General features: G+C 40.2%; 1 protein-coding gene across 1 annotated transcript in view; it reads left to right on the forward strand.

The window, feature by feature from the left end:
• Positions 1-3,155, forward strand: part of JHY (junctional cadherin complex regulator) — a 46,195-nt gene extending 43,040 nt beyond the window's left edge. The window contains exons 6-8 of the mRNA XM_072156643.1: positions 842-916; positions 2,236-2,361; positions 2,769-3,155. Coding sequence (XP_072012744.1) covers positions 842-916; positions 2,236-2,361; positions 2,769-2,969 — 402 coding nt within the window. The 3' untranslated portion in view covers positions 2,970-3,155. The remainder of the gene's footprint in view (positions 1-841; positions 917-2,235; positions 2,362-2,768) is intronic.
• Positions 3,156-14,008: the final 10,853 nt, after the last annotated feature.

Raw genomic sequence — 14,008 nt, forward strand, 5'->3', positions numbered from 1 at the left:
AGACCGAATATCACTAAACACTACCGAGAAAATGAAATTCTTGCCGCTCTGTAATTCTCCACATGCCAGGCAGCCTCTCGCTGGAGATTATTGACTTACATTAATGTGTGTTATTGAGTGTTCCTGCCTGGGGTGTTATTACAGCTGCCAGGCACATCTATTGCTGCTTCCACCCCGAAAGGCAAGAGCAGCCTCTGAAAAAACAAAATATTCATCTGTTGTTTCTGGGTAGTGTTATCAGTCTCCAACAACCACTATTCTAAGTTACAAGTGGTTCTCTGTATCACACATGAGAAACTTAGATACTTAGTAGATAGTAGCGCATAGTATAGGCTTCTATAGAGTGGATATATCATAGGGGAGAGTATGGCACTAGAATAGCATAGCAGGCAGTTCACATCCTAAGCTTAGATAACTGAGAAAGGTGCAACAGACAGTATCACACACACAAGGCTTAGATACAGAAACTTACAATCACACATTAGATTTAACAGTAAACAGACAAGATAGGATAAAATACAAATTCCATAGTTTAATAATTTATGAAAGATGAATCAAAGATAGAAAAGCAGCACTCCAGCAAATTATGCAAAATGTATTCACTTGTGATAAATGATGCATGTTTAATACTTAATATAATAGAATGTGGTAATATTAGTGATGTAATAATAGTATAATAAGACATAACCAGAGATCTGAAATGCACTGTTTGGCTCTGCTACATCTCGATGACACTGCAGCACCTATGACTATAATAAGAGGTTAGTGGTACAAATATAATATATACTTTATAGCATATTTGAAGGTGGGATTATTCAATGTTTTCCTGAATTTATTTTAGAGGTTAAAAAGTTTTCTCAATCAAGAGGTGAAGTTAGGAGGCCTAGGACCAGTGCACACCATCAGCGAAGAAAAGGTAAGAAAAAAACAAGACCTTACTTACTTTACACATATGTGTTACTCCATGACTATGTAATGAGGGTCATGTAGTTGGGGAAACAGGGGTAACACTGCCCTACATGCCCTTAGATAAGACTGGTATGCAGGGTGTTATGTGGTGTTGTTTAAAGTTGAATGGTTAAAAGTGTGAATATATTCAGATAATGAAATGGTTAAATTATTTATGGTTTTAATAAAGATGTGGCCAATTAATTTTTGTGTGGTTATGTAAGTTTGGATTATGCATAATAAATGGGCCATAATTAAAGAGCATTACCGTGTATACTCGTGTATAAGCCGAGTTTTTCAGCACAAAAAATGTGCTGAAAAACGTCCCCTCGGCTTATACACAAGTCAATACTAAAATACTAAAATGTGCTGTATACTACTGGGGGCACGGCTGTATACTACTGGGGGCACGGCTGTATACTACTGGGGGCACGGCTCTATACTACTGGGGGCACGGCTGTATACTACTGGGGGCACGGCTGTATACTACTGGGGGCAGGCACGGCTCTATACTACTGGGGGCAGGCTGTGCTGTATACTACTGGGGCAGGCTGTGCTGTATACTACTGGGGGCAGGCTGTGCTGTATACTACTGGGGGCAGGCTGTGCTGTATACTACTGGGGGCAGGCTGTGCTGTATACTACTGGGGGCACGGCTGTATACTACTGGGGGCACGGCTCTATACTACTGGGGGCACGGCTGTATACTACTGGGGGCACGGCTCTATACTACTGGGGGCAGGCTGTGCTGTATACTACTGGGGGCAGGCTGGGCTGTATACTACTGGGGGCAGGCTGGGCTGTATACTACTGGGGGCTGGCTGGCTATATACTGGGGGGTCTGTGACCAATGCATTTCCCACCCTCGGCTTATACTCGAGTCAATAGGTTTTCCCAGTTTTTTTGTGGTAAAATTAGGGGTCTCGGCTTATACTCGGGTCGGCTTATACTCGAGTATATATGGTAATTATTTGAGCTGTAATACTATCTGCTGCCACTATTTACTACACTCAGTCACTATACAAGCCTTCCCAAACTATATAATCACTATACACTACCCTCCACTGCTATAGAACAACCTCTACATAACAATATCCTGCACTATTTAATAACCTCTACCACTTTATACTACCCTTCACTATATGATAACCTCCAACATTGCATAATAATTACCACCATTATATAATATACCACAACAATGTACTACTTGGATTATATGATGTCAGACTTTGGACAGGCTCTATTCTCTATTTTCTCAATTCAAATCCACACATCTCTTTTTTACAGAAAGAACAGATAAAACGGCAAAAAGAATATGCAAAGGTCATTCAAGAGCAGAACCGTAACAAACCGATAAAGCATCCAGAAACCCAAGTCACAGAGAACTCCAAGAATAAGAGCACAAGGCAAAAGGTGCAATACAACAACATATACATCATTACCTGGCACCACTCATAACCAGCATTATTACTGGTCATTTTTATTGTGTTTATTGTTCCAGTATATTATTATACTGTATTACTATTAATTATAAGATGATGGTAAATACAGTATATACCATTACTTCATTGTTTAATGTTATAATTATTACTACTTTATTCAAGGGCACAGAAAGAAATCCAAATATTGGTCTTTTGATCAGCATTTCGTTAGCCAAAACAGGAAGCTGTCTACCTTCTAGCAATCTCATTGAATGTGAAACTTCTGTATTATGCTGTGAATTGTCTTAATGGAAATCTGCAAAAAATCTTAAATGTTTACACTTCTGTTAAGGGGCAAATAATTCAATCCGATATTTATTCTTTTTTTGTCTGTTTTAGAGCCTGGAATATGCCAAGAAGGTTCCTCGGCCACAGCAGGTGCCCAAAGTATCCAGTGAGAAAAGTGCAGATGTCCAACAGACGCGAGCAATGAGTTATGACTCTCTGTTTCCTCAAATGAAGCTACTAGAAGATCTGCAAATTAGGCATGAGAAGGAGAAGATGGCAGTGGCTGCCCTTAATGCCCTACATATTCTATAAAATGTGTGAAACCAAGGAACCCCCACTGTTGAATAATAGAAGCAAACAAAATGGTGGTAGCTATCATAAATGCTGTCCATTTCCTACAGTGATGAAGGAACCCCACTGCAGAATGGTAAAAGTTGATGTCTCACAGTGAATAAAGTACCACAATTTCCCCAGCCCCAAAATGGGTGCACAAAGGCATGTAGACGACCATGACCCTGTTGTTTCTTTTACCAGAAAGATAGAAGTCTAAATCCAAGATCATCCAAAAAGGATTGTGGTCCAAAACTTAATGTCATTTTTGGTCAGTTTTGCAGTGGTGTATTAAATGGACACACTGCTATTTGAATTTTGTTCCCCACTTTTTCCCTGCTGGCCCTCTGATAACCAGCACTGCCTTGTTGTGAAGCCACATGCTGTCAGGTCACTTTTGTCATTCCTCAGTGCTAACCTCCACAGAAGAGTTAATGAAGTGTCAGTTATAAGAGACCACTGATTGGCTGAGCAGAGAGCACACAGCTATCTCCTTGACTATGTAAGAACGATTAAGAGGGTTTTTTGGATCCATTGGAAATTCTGTAGCTTTTTTCTGGCTGCTACAAAGACTTACTAAAATGGTTATCTTGACTATATGAATTCATTTGTTGCAGATAACATACTTTTGAATGGGGGTACTAAAACATTCTGTGAAAGTGGATAACATTCTTCAGAATTTTCATATTTCAATCAAAAACAGCAGTGAATCCAGGAGAAATCATTTGTTTATGATTCTCTTTGGATCCAGTCTTGTGTTTGGCTCTGTAAACTGCAGTCTTATTATAAATGTTATATGTAATGCACCTCAAATGTGTTTTAAAAACTAAAAGTATTGATACCTTATCTGTAGAACAATCCACACAATAGTAGATAACAGAAAAGCATGCTCTATTCTGGGTGTAGTGGTCTGGGATAAAGGGATATACAGTACTGTAATCTACAGTGACCTGTTTTAGGCACTACACAGAGAACAGTGCTTTCTGTTTCCTGCTTCAGTCCCTTATTAAAGGACATCTGCCACCAGGATGAAAGACTGTATGCAAATGAGCCTGAGGAGCCCCAGGCTCCATTAACACCTATGCAACCTGGAGCCCCTCTGGCTCATTTGCATACAGTCCTTCATCCTGGTGGTAGATGCCCTTTAAGAACAACTGATTTGTTGGAGTGCTCGGTGTTAAACCTCTTTATGATATGAAGAATATTCAAGGAGATAAACGCGGGAAACAATACTTTATTTGTATTACCAGATAGAGGCAAAATACCGTAAAAATATCAGTAAACGGAAACCTGTTGATGGTTTTTATGGAGTAACAGGATATATTTCTTTGGAAATTTATTTTAAATAGGATATGAATAGAGTACATGAGAAAATCCTACAACTAAGAATTGATCTGCTGATTGACGCTGTAATCCCCCCTCCCCCTATGCAGTCATGGATACATACATTCCTTTTGTATCTATATGTCAGTATACGTTCCATAAACGCAGTAACAAGTTGTCAGTCACTCAGGGTCGGATACGTCTGCAGAGTGTTTGTATCTAATCTAATTTTGATAGTTAAATCAAACCGTAAAATAATATTATTGAAAAAGCCTCGTAATTGCCTCAAATTGTTAATGGCCTAATTTTAAATTGCCATTTAAGTCACAGTGCACGACTTGGAAGGTAATGGAGTCCCGCTGGTCTGCAGCCATTTTAGCAACACGCTGGAAATCATTTTTTAATCCTGAGCCTGCAGGAGCTGCGATCTCCCAGGGTTAATGCAAAATGCATTAACAATTAATGGTTGCTGGACCCGACCTGGAGCTGCCATATTGTAAACGGCTCATTGAAAGCAGCACCATTCCTAATAGGTTTAGTTTTTTAATTTTTTTAGATAGTTTTTATTTTTTTTTCCTCCAAATAAATAATAGCTTTCTAGTGGTTCATAACACAAGTTATTTTCTTAGAAATTTCACAAAAGCTGTAAAGGCCTCGTTCTTGGTGTCCCCACTGTGGAATCAGACGTACGCGATATTGTGTTTTACCAATAGAAAAAATATTCTCTCTTTTTTTGTCTAAATAAAATGTGTCATTTCTCTCTGCAGCAGATTGCAGATGATTTTAATACATTTTAAGTGGCAGTAAAATTGAGGAGGGGGGATGCATTTACTTGGTTTATGCCTTGTTCATGCTGAAACGTTTTTACATTTAAAGAAGAAATATAAAGTGTATTTAAGGGGTTTTCCCATGAAAGAAAATTCGCAAATCTCAATCCCCTAGTAATTTTAACATAATAAAGATAATTTTTAATCCTTTACTTCACAAAATAGTTTTATTGCTATTTTAGATCCTATCACTCAGTGATGGTCAGTGTAAAATTCCAGAGTGTGGCCGGGGACTCTCTAAGCAGACACATTATGATCCATCTAGTTGTGTGGGGTGACAATGTGGTTAGATTATCAGGGTACAGTTGTATATACACTTTCATCTGGCTTGTGACATAGTACTAACACACTGACACATAGAAGGAGAGATGAGACAGATCAGAGATGCATAAGATCCATGAGATGCATATTACACACAATGACAGTCAGCTCTGCTACATCTCTGCTATTGCACAAAAATCTGCTGTGCCTTCCTGCTGAGCCTCCCAAGATTAAAGAAAAAAACGTATCTGTCTGTAGCTTGTAGCTTTCCCTACACTGCTGCAGGCAGAAACTGATTGTCTGTGTATCAGTGTGCATCAGTAAATGAGTTCTGTCCTGGACTGTAGGGGGCGGGGCTAGGATGCAGGGAGAGAGAGAGAAACTCAGCAGCATGGTCGTCACACAGAAATCCAAGTTGCTGTCCACTACCCTAAGTCAGAAGTAACTGGGTCATGTCTAGAGGCAACTGAAATTATGTACAGCAGGACTGATAGAGACAGGTTGGACTTATATCTGTGAAATGCTGTATTTATGTTAACAATTTCAGAAATAGATACCAGGGACACTTACTCATAGATCAGGCACTGTGACTGTAGTAATATTCTTATATTTGATATCCATGGCCATGGCTCTAGGTGGACATTAGCAGAGCTTCTGTGCTGTAGCTTCACAGACTCCCACCTCCCTCTGCTCTCCCTGTGAAGCTGCAGCATGGCGGGGCTCTGGTTACCCTCCCCCCCTAGGAACCCTTCAAACTTATTAGTATAATTTTAAAAGTGGATATTTAGAAGAAAGGAAGCCATAGATGATAAATATAAGACAATTACCACAGTCACAGTGCCTGGATCTGTGGCCCTGGTTGTATTGCATGAATTTTATGGTATATTTACTTTAAGCTAAAATAAATCTAAAATTCAGTACATGTGAACATAGGAATGTAGGAAAAGGTGTACATTTATCTTAATCTGTGTTAGAAATTGAAACAAGTTCACAAGAAGTGGCAATGCCTGTACTAAAAATCCATCAATGCGCCTAGAGGAGACGCACATGACAACTGACACTATCCACCTTCTGAAATAAAAGCCGGATTGGGCCCTGTTATCACTCTGTGCATAGTGCTTATTCACGCTGTCAATGTGTTTATAGACATTTGAATGTTCCCGCTCATGTATTGATGTAGATGGGAGATTTGTATGCCTCGCCGGGACTACACACTGGACCTCATTTTGTTTAGCGGCAATTTATGTGCCACCACCATATAATGCTGAGGTAATTATACAAGTACTTTCTTTCCTCCTGGATGAACCTAATAATCCGGTGCTCCTCATAGGAGACTTCAATCGATGGCTACAGCCCTATTTAGATAAATATCTTACTGGCACTATTCCGCAGAATAGTCCGCCTACATCTCTAGCAAGACTGCTGGCAGAAGTTCAATTGCTAGATGAATGGAGAGTGAAGAATCCTCCATAAATTGAAAGGTTCTTCATTAAACAGAAACATTTTATAGAGGGAAAAAGTACAGGACACATGCTGGCCACCAGAGTTTATGCTCATGTTCCACCCATATTGTAGAAATTCAAACTGCTAACGGCACCACGGCTACCATGGCAAATGAAATCACTGATGTATTTAAGGCCTTTTATCAAGAGGTCTACACCTCGAAATTAGCAAGAGATAGGATGGACATCGACAACCATCTGAATAGTAAAAACATACCAGCTCTGTCAGGAGACTAGAGGGAGGAACTGGAACCCCCATTAACACTAGATGAACTGGAGGAGGCCCTGGCCACCTTTCAAATTAATAAGGCCCCTGGCATAGATGATCTCCCTGCTGAAGTCTTTAAAGTGCGTAGTATGCAAATATGTTTTCCATGGTGTTAAATGGAAAACAGTGCCCCCTCAAAGTCAAGTATGACTTACAAGAAGTCTAAAAACATGATGTGGGATTAAGCCAAACCAGTACATGTATTCCAGAAGGAACAGACTCCTAACTGTAGACAGCACTGTTTGAACCTTATTGGGTCTCCTCAGGACATTGTAGGGAACTGGATTGGCAGTGTGAGAGGCTATTGACTAGGGTCAGACATTAGGTGTTTTCCTTATAGAGAGATTGTCAATAAAGGCGTGTGGAGACTTAAAACCATAGATGCTCCAATAGGGATTTGTGGGAAGCATGCAAATATGTTTAATGGAAATACTGGTTTAGCTTAATCATGTTTTTAGACTTCTTGTAGGTCACACTTGATGTTAAGGGGGCTGCCTTTCAAGGTAGCCAAAGGAGGCATTGTTTTCCATTTAACACCTTGGAAAACATATTTGCATACTTCCCACAATTCCCTATTGGTGCATCTATGGCTTTAAAGGGGTTGTCCGAGTTTTGAAAAAAAACTATAGGTGGCCGGGAGCGGGCTGCTTAGAACAATAAAGATGTACTTACCTTCCGGTGCCCTCCGGTATCCAGCAGTGCTGTCACTCCGGTCTGCCGGAGCAGCGCTGCATTCAGCTTCCGGCCGGACCCGACAACCTTCCGGCCCCCATACGCAATGCTGTGTATAGGGACGGATAGGCGTACCCGGCCACGGCCGACCGGAAGCTGAATGCAGCTCTGCTCCGGCAGCCATGTTTGTTTACACGGCGCCCGGACCGGAGCGACAGCCGCGCTGGATACCGGAGGGCACCGGAAGGTAAGTACATCTTTATTGTTTTAAGCAGCCCCCTCCAGCCACCTATAGTTTTTTTTCAGAACTCTCGGACAATCCCTTTAAGTCTCCACACGCCTTTAAGGTGGCCTTAATTGGCAATCTCTCCTTAAGGAGAACACCTACCATTTGACTGAAGTCTTTAAAGAGTAGAAAAATGTCCTATTACCCAAGCTGTTGGATGTCCTTCAGGAGGCTTATGAAATAGGTTCCCTGCTAGCCAGCATGATGGAAGCCATAATTGTAGTTTTATTAAAACCAGGGAAAGAGGCTTGTTCCACAGAGTCTTATGGGCCCATAAAGCCGGTGGACGTCAAAATATTGGCAAAGGCCTTAGGAGATTGATGAGGATGGTCACTAGCCTAGTGCATGAAGACCAATCGGGGTTTATGCCCAATAGATCATCAGCAATTAACCTATGTCAACTTTTTCTTAATATGCAGCTTACCCCTGATAATCCTAGGGAGAGAGTGGTGCTCTCACTCGACGTGACAAAAGCCTTTGATAGCGTTGAGTGGAAGTACCTATGGGAAGTCATGGATAAAATGGGTTTTGGACAGCATTTAAAAAAAATGGGTGACACTACTATACACAGACTTTAAGGCCTGTATTAGAGCCAATGGGGTACTATCAGACTCTTTCAAGTTGGAAAGGGGAACTAGACAGGGGTGCCCCCTGTCACCCCCACTCTTTGCTCTTGCCGTGGAGCCCCTGGCACAGATGTTGTGGGATGCCCCAAACATTGAAGGCTTTAGGTATGGTCAAAAGACTGAGAAACTGTCCTTATAAGCAGATGTTTATGTTTATGTTCCTAGGTGACTCTAACCATTCCCAACGTAATACAATCTATCTCAAAGGTGAGTTAGGGACATACTCTGGACTCCAGATCAACTGGAATAAGTCTGTACTTCTCCCTATAGATGCCCTGCCAAAACGTTCCACAGCAGGTCAGACACAGCTGCAAATAGTCAAGGATTTTAAATACTTAGGGATCCAGATCTCTTCTAATGCTAAGGAATATCAGCATTGGCAAAGTTTTCTGCCAAAATGAATGTTTGGTGTAAGCTACCGCTTTCCATGGTTGGTAGAACTAATCTTGTTAAGGCGATACTAATGCCTCAGCTACTATATGTTGTCCAAGGAATTTGATCTCATAACCAATTCAACAAATATTTACAACTTAGACATGCATGGCAAAAACAGGCAGCAACAAAGAATATTAGGGTGTCCTCCTCGCCTGCTATAGGGATCCTTGCGGGCAAAGAATCCTCTACTGGACTTATATCTACCCTGTATAGTTTTTATTGGAAGAATACCTAAAGCAGTTCCCTCTACTAGCTAAGCATAGGTGGGAAAATGATGTTGGGCCTATCTCAGATCACCAATGGGAAACTATCCTATCTGCAACCACTCAGATATCGAGCAGCGAAGCTCTGAGATTATCACAGTTGTACTTGATCCATAGGGTATACAGGACACCTGAATTCCTTTGCCGTATTGGAGTATGCTCAAGCATTGAATGCCCCAGATGTGGCGTAGAGCCTGCAGATAACATACACATGTTTTGGAGCTGTACATCTCTGGAACAGTTCTGGAGAGGAGTGTTAGTTCTCATATACACGGTATTTCAACTGCATATTACTATGACTCCAGTACATTGTGTCTTAGGATACGTAGAGGAAATTCCGGGCGATTAAGAAAATTAGCAGTAAAGCAAGCATTATATCAGGCTAGGAAACTAATTGCATCTAAATTGTTGTGCCCGACTGCACCGTCTCTACAGGAATTTAAGGATAATATGACGTACTTGATCAGACTAGAAAAGGGGTATATATGAAACGCAAAGCTATGACCAAATTTGATCAGTTGTGGGATAACTGACCGAAGTGAAGGAACGGGAAGTGTGCTAACCTGATTCTGGTGTAGTAGCGGTGAGGTTGCCTGGGGAAATGCGAAGAGGATGAAAAGGATGGTGAGCAGATTTATATGTCCTTATTGCTACTTGTGATTATGACAGTTATTACATTGCCCACTGAACCGGGGAGTTGGGACGTGTGGGTTGGAAGGGAATGGGATAAGGGGTGGGTCTCTGTTAGTCAGGAATAATTAAAAGTTGTAAAAAATGTTCAATAAAAATCTATTTGATTGAAAAAAATCCATTTATGCGCTGTAGTCATTGGGTTTAGCAGACAAATTTTTACACATAAAGAACCATTTTCTGGTAGATGTGACAGGTATCAACTAGGTCAGATATTTTAAAATCATTGGAAGGAGGCGTGACCTCCAAAACACCACAAACCATGCGACCGCCGTCTCTGCTAGATGCTACCAACAGATCAAGTTCCTTTCTCTTCAACAACCTGTGAATGGTCTCGACAAAACCACGGAACAGCGAATCTCTATCGGGAATTGTTCATATACAACCCATACGAAAAGATAAGGACACTATAAAGAGGTGAACTTTTTTGTTCACTATACTCTTATTTGCAGGATCTGTCTTGTATGAACTGCTAAACAAGATAAATATGAATTTTTATGATATCCACAGTGGTCAGTCGTTTCTTTTGAATATCTTAAAGGGAACCTGTCACCACATTTTCTCACAATAAAGCTGGTGGCAGGTTCCCAGAGAGCCCTATTAGCTAACTGACACCCTTCTTTTAGCTAAAAAGTGTTTCCCTCAGATCCCCATATAATCATCTTTATAATTTTGTCTGTTATCCAGGAATATCTATAGCAAGTCAAGGGAGGCTTGGCCTCTTTGGGCTGAATCCAGCAACTTATCCCCATGCTTTCTCAGCATAGAGCAGTAATTTCATGTGACCAGGGTGACATCATCTCAGGTCCTTTAGTCTCCTAACATGAACAAACTGCATTTATCTGATCACATGAAATCACTGCATGCCTTTATGGATTCTACTCCTCTCCATGCTTCTTGTGATTTCATGTGTTCAGATATGTGCATGGGGTACAGTACAGTGAAACAAATTAGAATACGAAACTAGACAAAAAAGGAACTAGGCTTTCAGGAAAACAAGAAAGTGAAAATATAAATCTCCTCCCATGTTTCTAGGTACTATAGATCCAAAGTGACAATCCCCTGCAGCCTCTAAACTTGACTCATAGCAGACAAACATGACTCTTCTCAGATCATTTTCACATGACTTTGGAGGTCATTTTTCCATAGCCCACTAATCGCAACAGGATCTAAAAACTGAAACCTTTTGATAAATGTGTGGTGTAAATTCCGAAATCTGATGTATATTGCTTTTTTTATTTATAGTGGACAAAGATAAAGAGAGAGAGGTGCACAACATAAGGCACAACTCTAGTGGAGGCATGTTCAGGTATTTTCCGTGGGTGCATCCAGCAACTTTTACCTCCAGTCTGAATACCTGGACCAGCTGGAGTATAGACAATTTGGAGGGGAAGAAGAGGGCACACACCAAATTGGATTCCAAATCATCAGTTACAAGTGTGTATACTTTAATTAACCCCTAGTGACTCATGATGTGAGCAAAGGCTTACCGGTAACACCTGTGATTGGTGCTAGCTATCGGTGTTAACCCATCTTTCGCTTTGCCGGCAGCTTCAAGAAGATGGAGTGATGGTGAAGATCGCCGCTCCCGTGACGTCATCGGGGGGCACCGGTCGATTGCCATGAAAGCCTCGGGTGTTCCGAAGACCCGAGCCTGTCTTGTTTTAACCCATTCATTACTGTAGTATAGCAGTATATGGTAGAATCAATCAGACATAGTACCCTCGGGGTCTGAAATATAGTAAAACAATAAATATATAGCATATATACATAATATTGTAAAAAGAAGTTAAAAAAAAATATATATAAAAAGCCTAAAAATATCCCATAAACACATAAGGTATCCGAAAATGCCTGATCTATTAAAATATAATAACGTATTTTCATGGTGTTTAACCCTGTAACCGTAAATAGTCGAAAACGACACTTTTTGCCATTTTGTAAAATATAAAAAATCTATAAAAAATTATCAAAAAGCAGTACAGTTCTAAAAATAGAAACATTGAAAATTGCACACTAAATGTACACTAAAGTATGAAAAAGTTATTAGCGCCAGAGCATGGCAAAATAAAAAAAAAATATTTTGTACAGGAGGTTTTAATTTTTGTAAATGTCTGAAAACATTATAAAACCTATACAAATTTGGAATCCCCGTGATTGCATGGACTCAAAGAAGTAGACATGTCATTCGGGGTGTACAGTGAAAGCCGTATAATCCAAGCCCACAAGAAAATGGTGCAAATGCAAATTTTTTTCCTGCTTACTAGTACAAGGCAGGGAATATCAAATACCATAACTATGAAGTGCAATTTGTTACACAGAAAACAAGCCCTCACAAAGCTCTTTACATGGAAAAATAAAAAAGTTATAGGTTTTTGAAGGTCGGAAGTGAAAAATGAAAACGCAAAAAAGGGTTAAAAAATGCCTTAGACAAAACCACATGGTTCTGTCTAATGCATTTTTAAATAAAGCATTACACACTTGTAACTGACGATTTGGAATCCAATTTATTATTTTCCCCCCTCTTTTCCACTCCCTTTTCATAAAAATTTTAACATTTATAAAAAGTCATAAAAATTACATGAATAGCTAGAAACACTAATGTTTGACATTTTCAGCAATGCTAGAACAAATTATTTTTTGTTGTGAGAAGCCATGGCAAACGCTTAAAATGTGAATTGAAACTTCTTAGGATAAGGTGAAAGTGTTTTTTCAGTTTTTTTTGTTAAAAAATGACAGCAAATTCTAGTTAATTTATCCTTAAATACTTAAGAAAGAAAATGCAGAAACTGACAAACATTGGTCTAACTTATTTGTGTTTAAGTTTCCAGTTATATACATTATATATTCATTGAAAAAAGAGAATAGGAATAAATACTTGCATTGTAACAATTTTTATAGTGTAAATAAGTCCCAACCTATTGTGACTCTTCGTTGTGGCTTTCTTTCTTTTTCTTCCTTTTTCTTTTGTGTTCACACTAATGTCAATCATCATCTCAATGTTTAACCATGACACGAAACAGTTGGAACAAATTATCCTTTTGTGTGTGTAGGGAATACAACTAATTGTCCAATTCACAGCACGTTAAAATGGTAATGAGAAACTACAGCAAGATCCTCCATTGTTATAGTGGCTGTCTGACATCCAGGGATCACCGGGTCAATTCCCAGCTCCTGCGTTCTCTTTTTCTTCCTCATATACTGTGGACCCAGCTACTCTGAATGGTTAGATGTGAATTCACTTTCCTTTACGGCACTAATCATTACCTGGAAATGTTCTGCACATATTGTTAATCAACCTCCGGCAGAATAACTGCAATATTCATGTAATTCTTTGAAATATTGTTATTATGCTTATAGAGTTTTGAATCTTATTATTCTTATTATTTTTATTGTGGTATTTTTAACTAAAGGTGAAAAATTGGGAAAGTAGATGCAACAACCCTGGCAATGCATAGGGTAGGTAGTTCTTGCAAATAGCGCCCTCTCCGTGTTAGGAGCTGTCTAGGGAAACTGATCACCTCTTGCAGCTGGAACCACTGGAAAAGTTAACATGTCTATTGTCTATAACCAATGATTTCTGTGTTCTTTACTGTAAAGCAAGCTGGAAGCTGGTTGGACAGTGCTGCCACCTCTCTAGGGGAGTATAAAACCCCTTGTGGGTGGGAGCACATGGTCAGTCTGGGTTTGAAGTCAGTTTGAGTCAGCAGAGGAGCAAGTCCAGTGTGCAGTTCCTGCAAAGATGCTGCAACATCCCCCACCGGGGCCTAGCCCTTGCGGTGAGGCCTGGAGTCAGCCGGGGCCCGCTGTACCGGAGTGGCTGGCGGTTGCGGCCTAAGCACGCTATTGTCACGGTGCTTGGTACGGG

Source organism: Engystomops pustulosus, chromosome 6 (genome assembly GCF_040894005.1).
Source record: "Engystomops pustulosus chromosome 6, aEngPut4.maternal, whole genome shotgun sequence".
In the NCBI taxonomy this organism is placed as follows: Eukaryota; Metazoa; Chordata; class Amphibia; order Anura; family Leptodactylidae; genus Engystomops; species Engystomops pustulosus.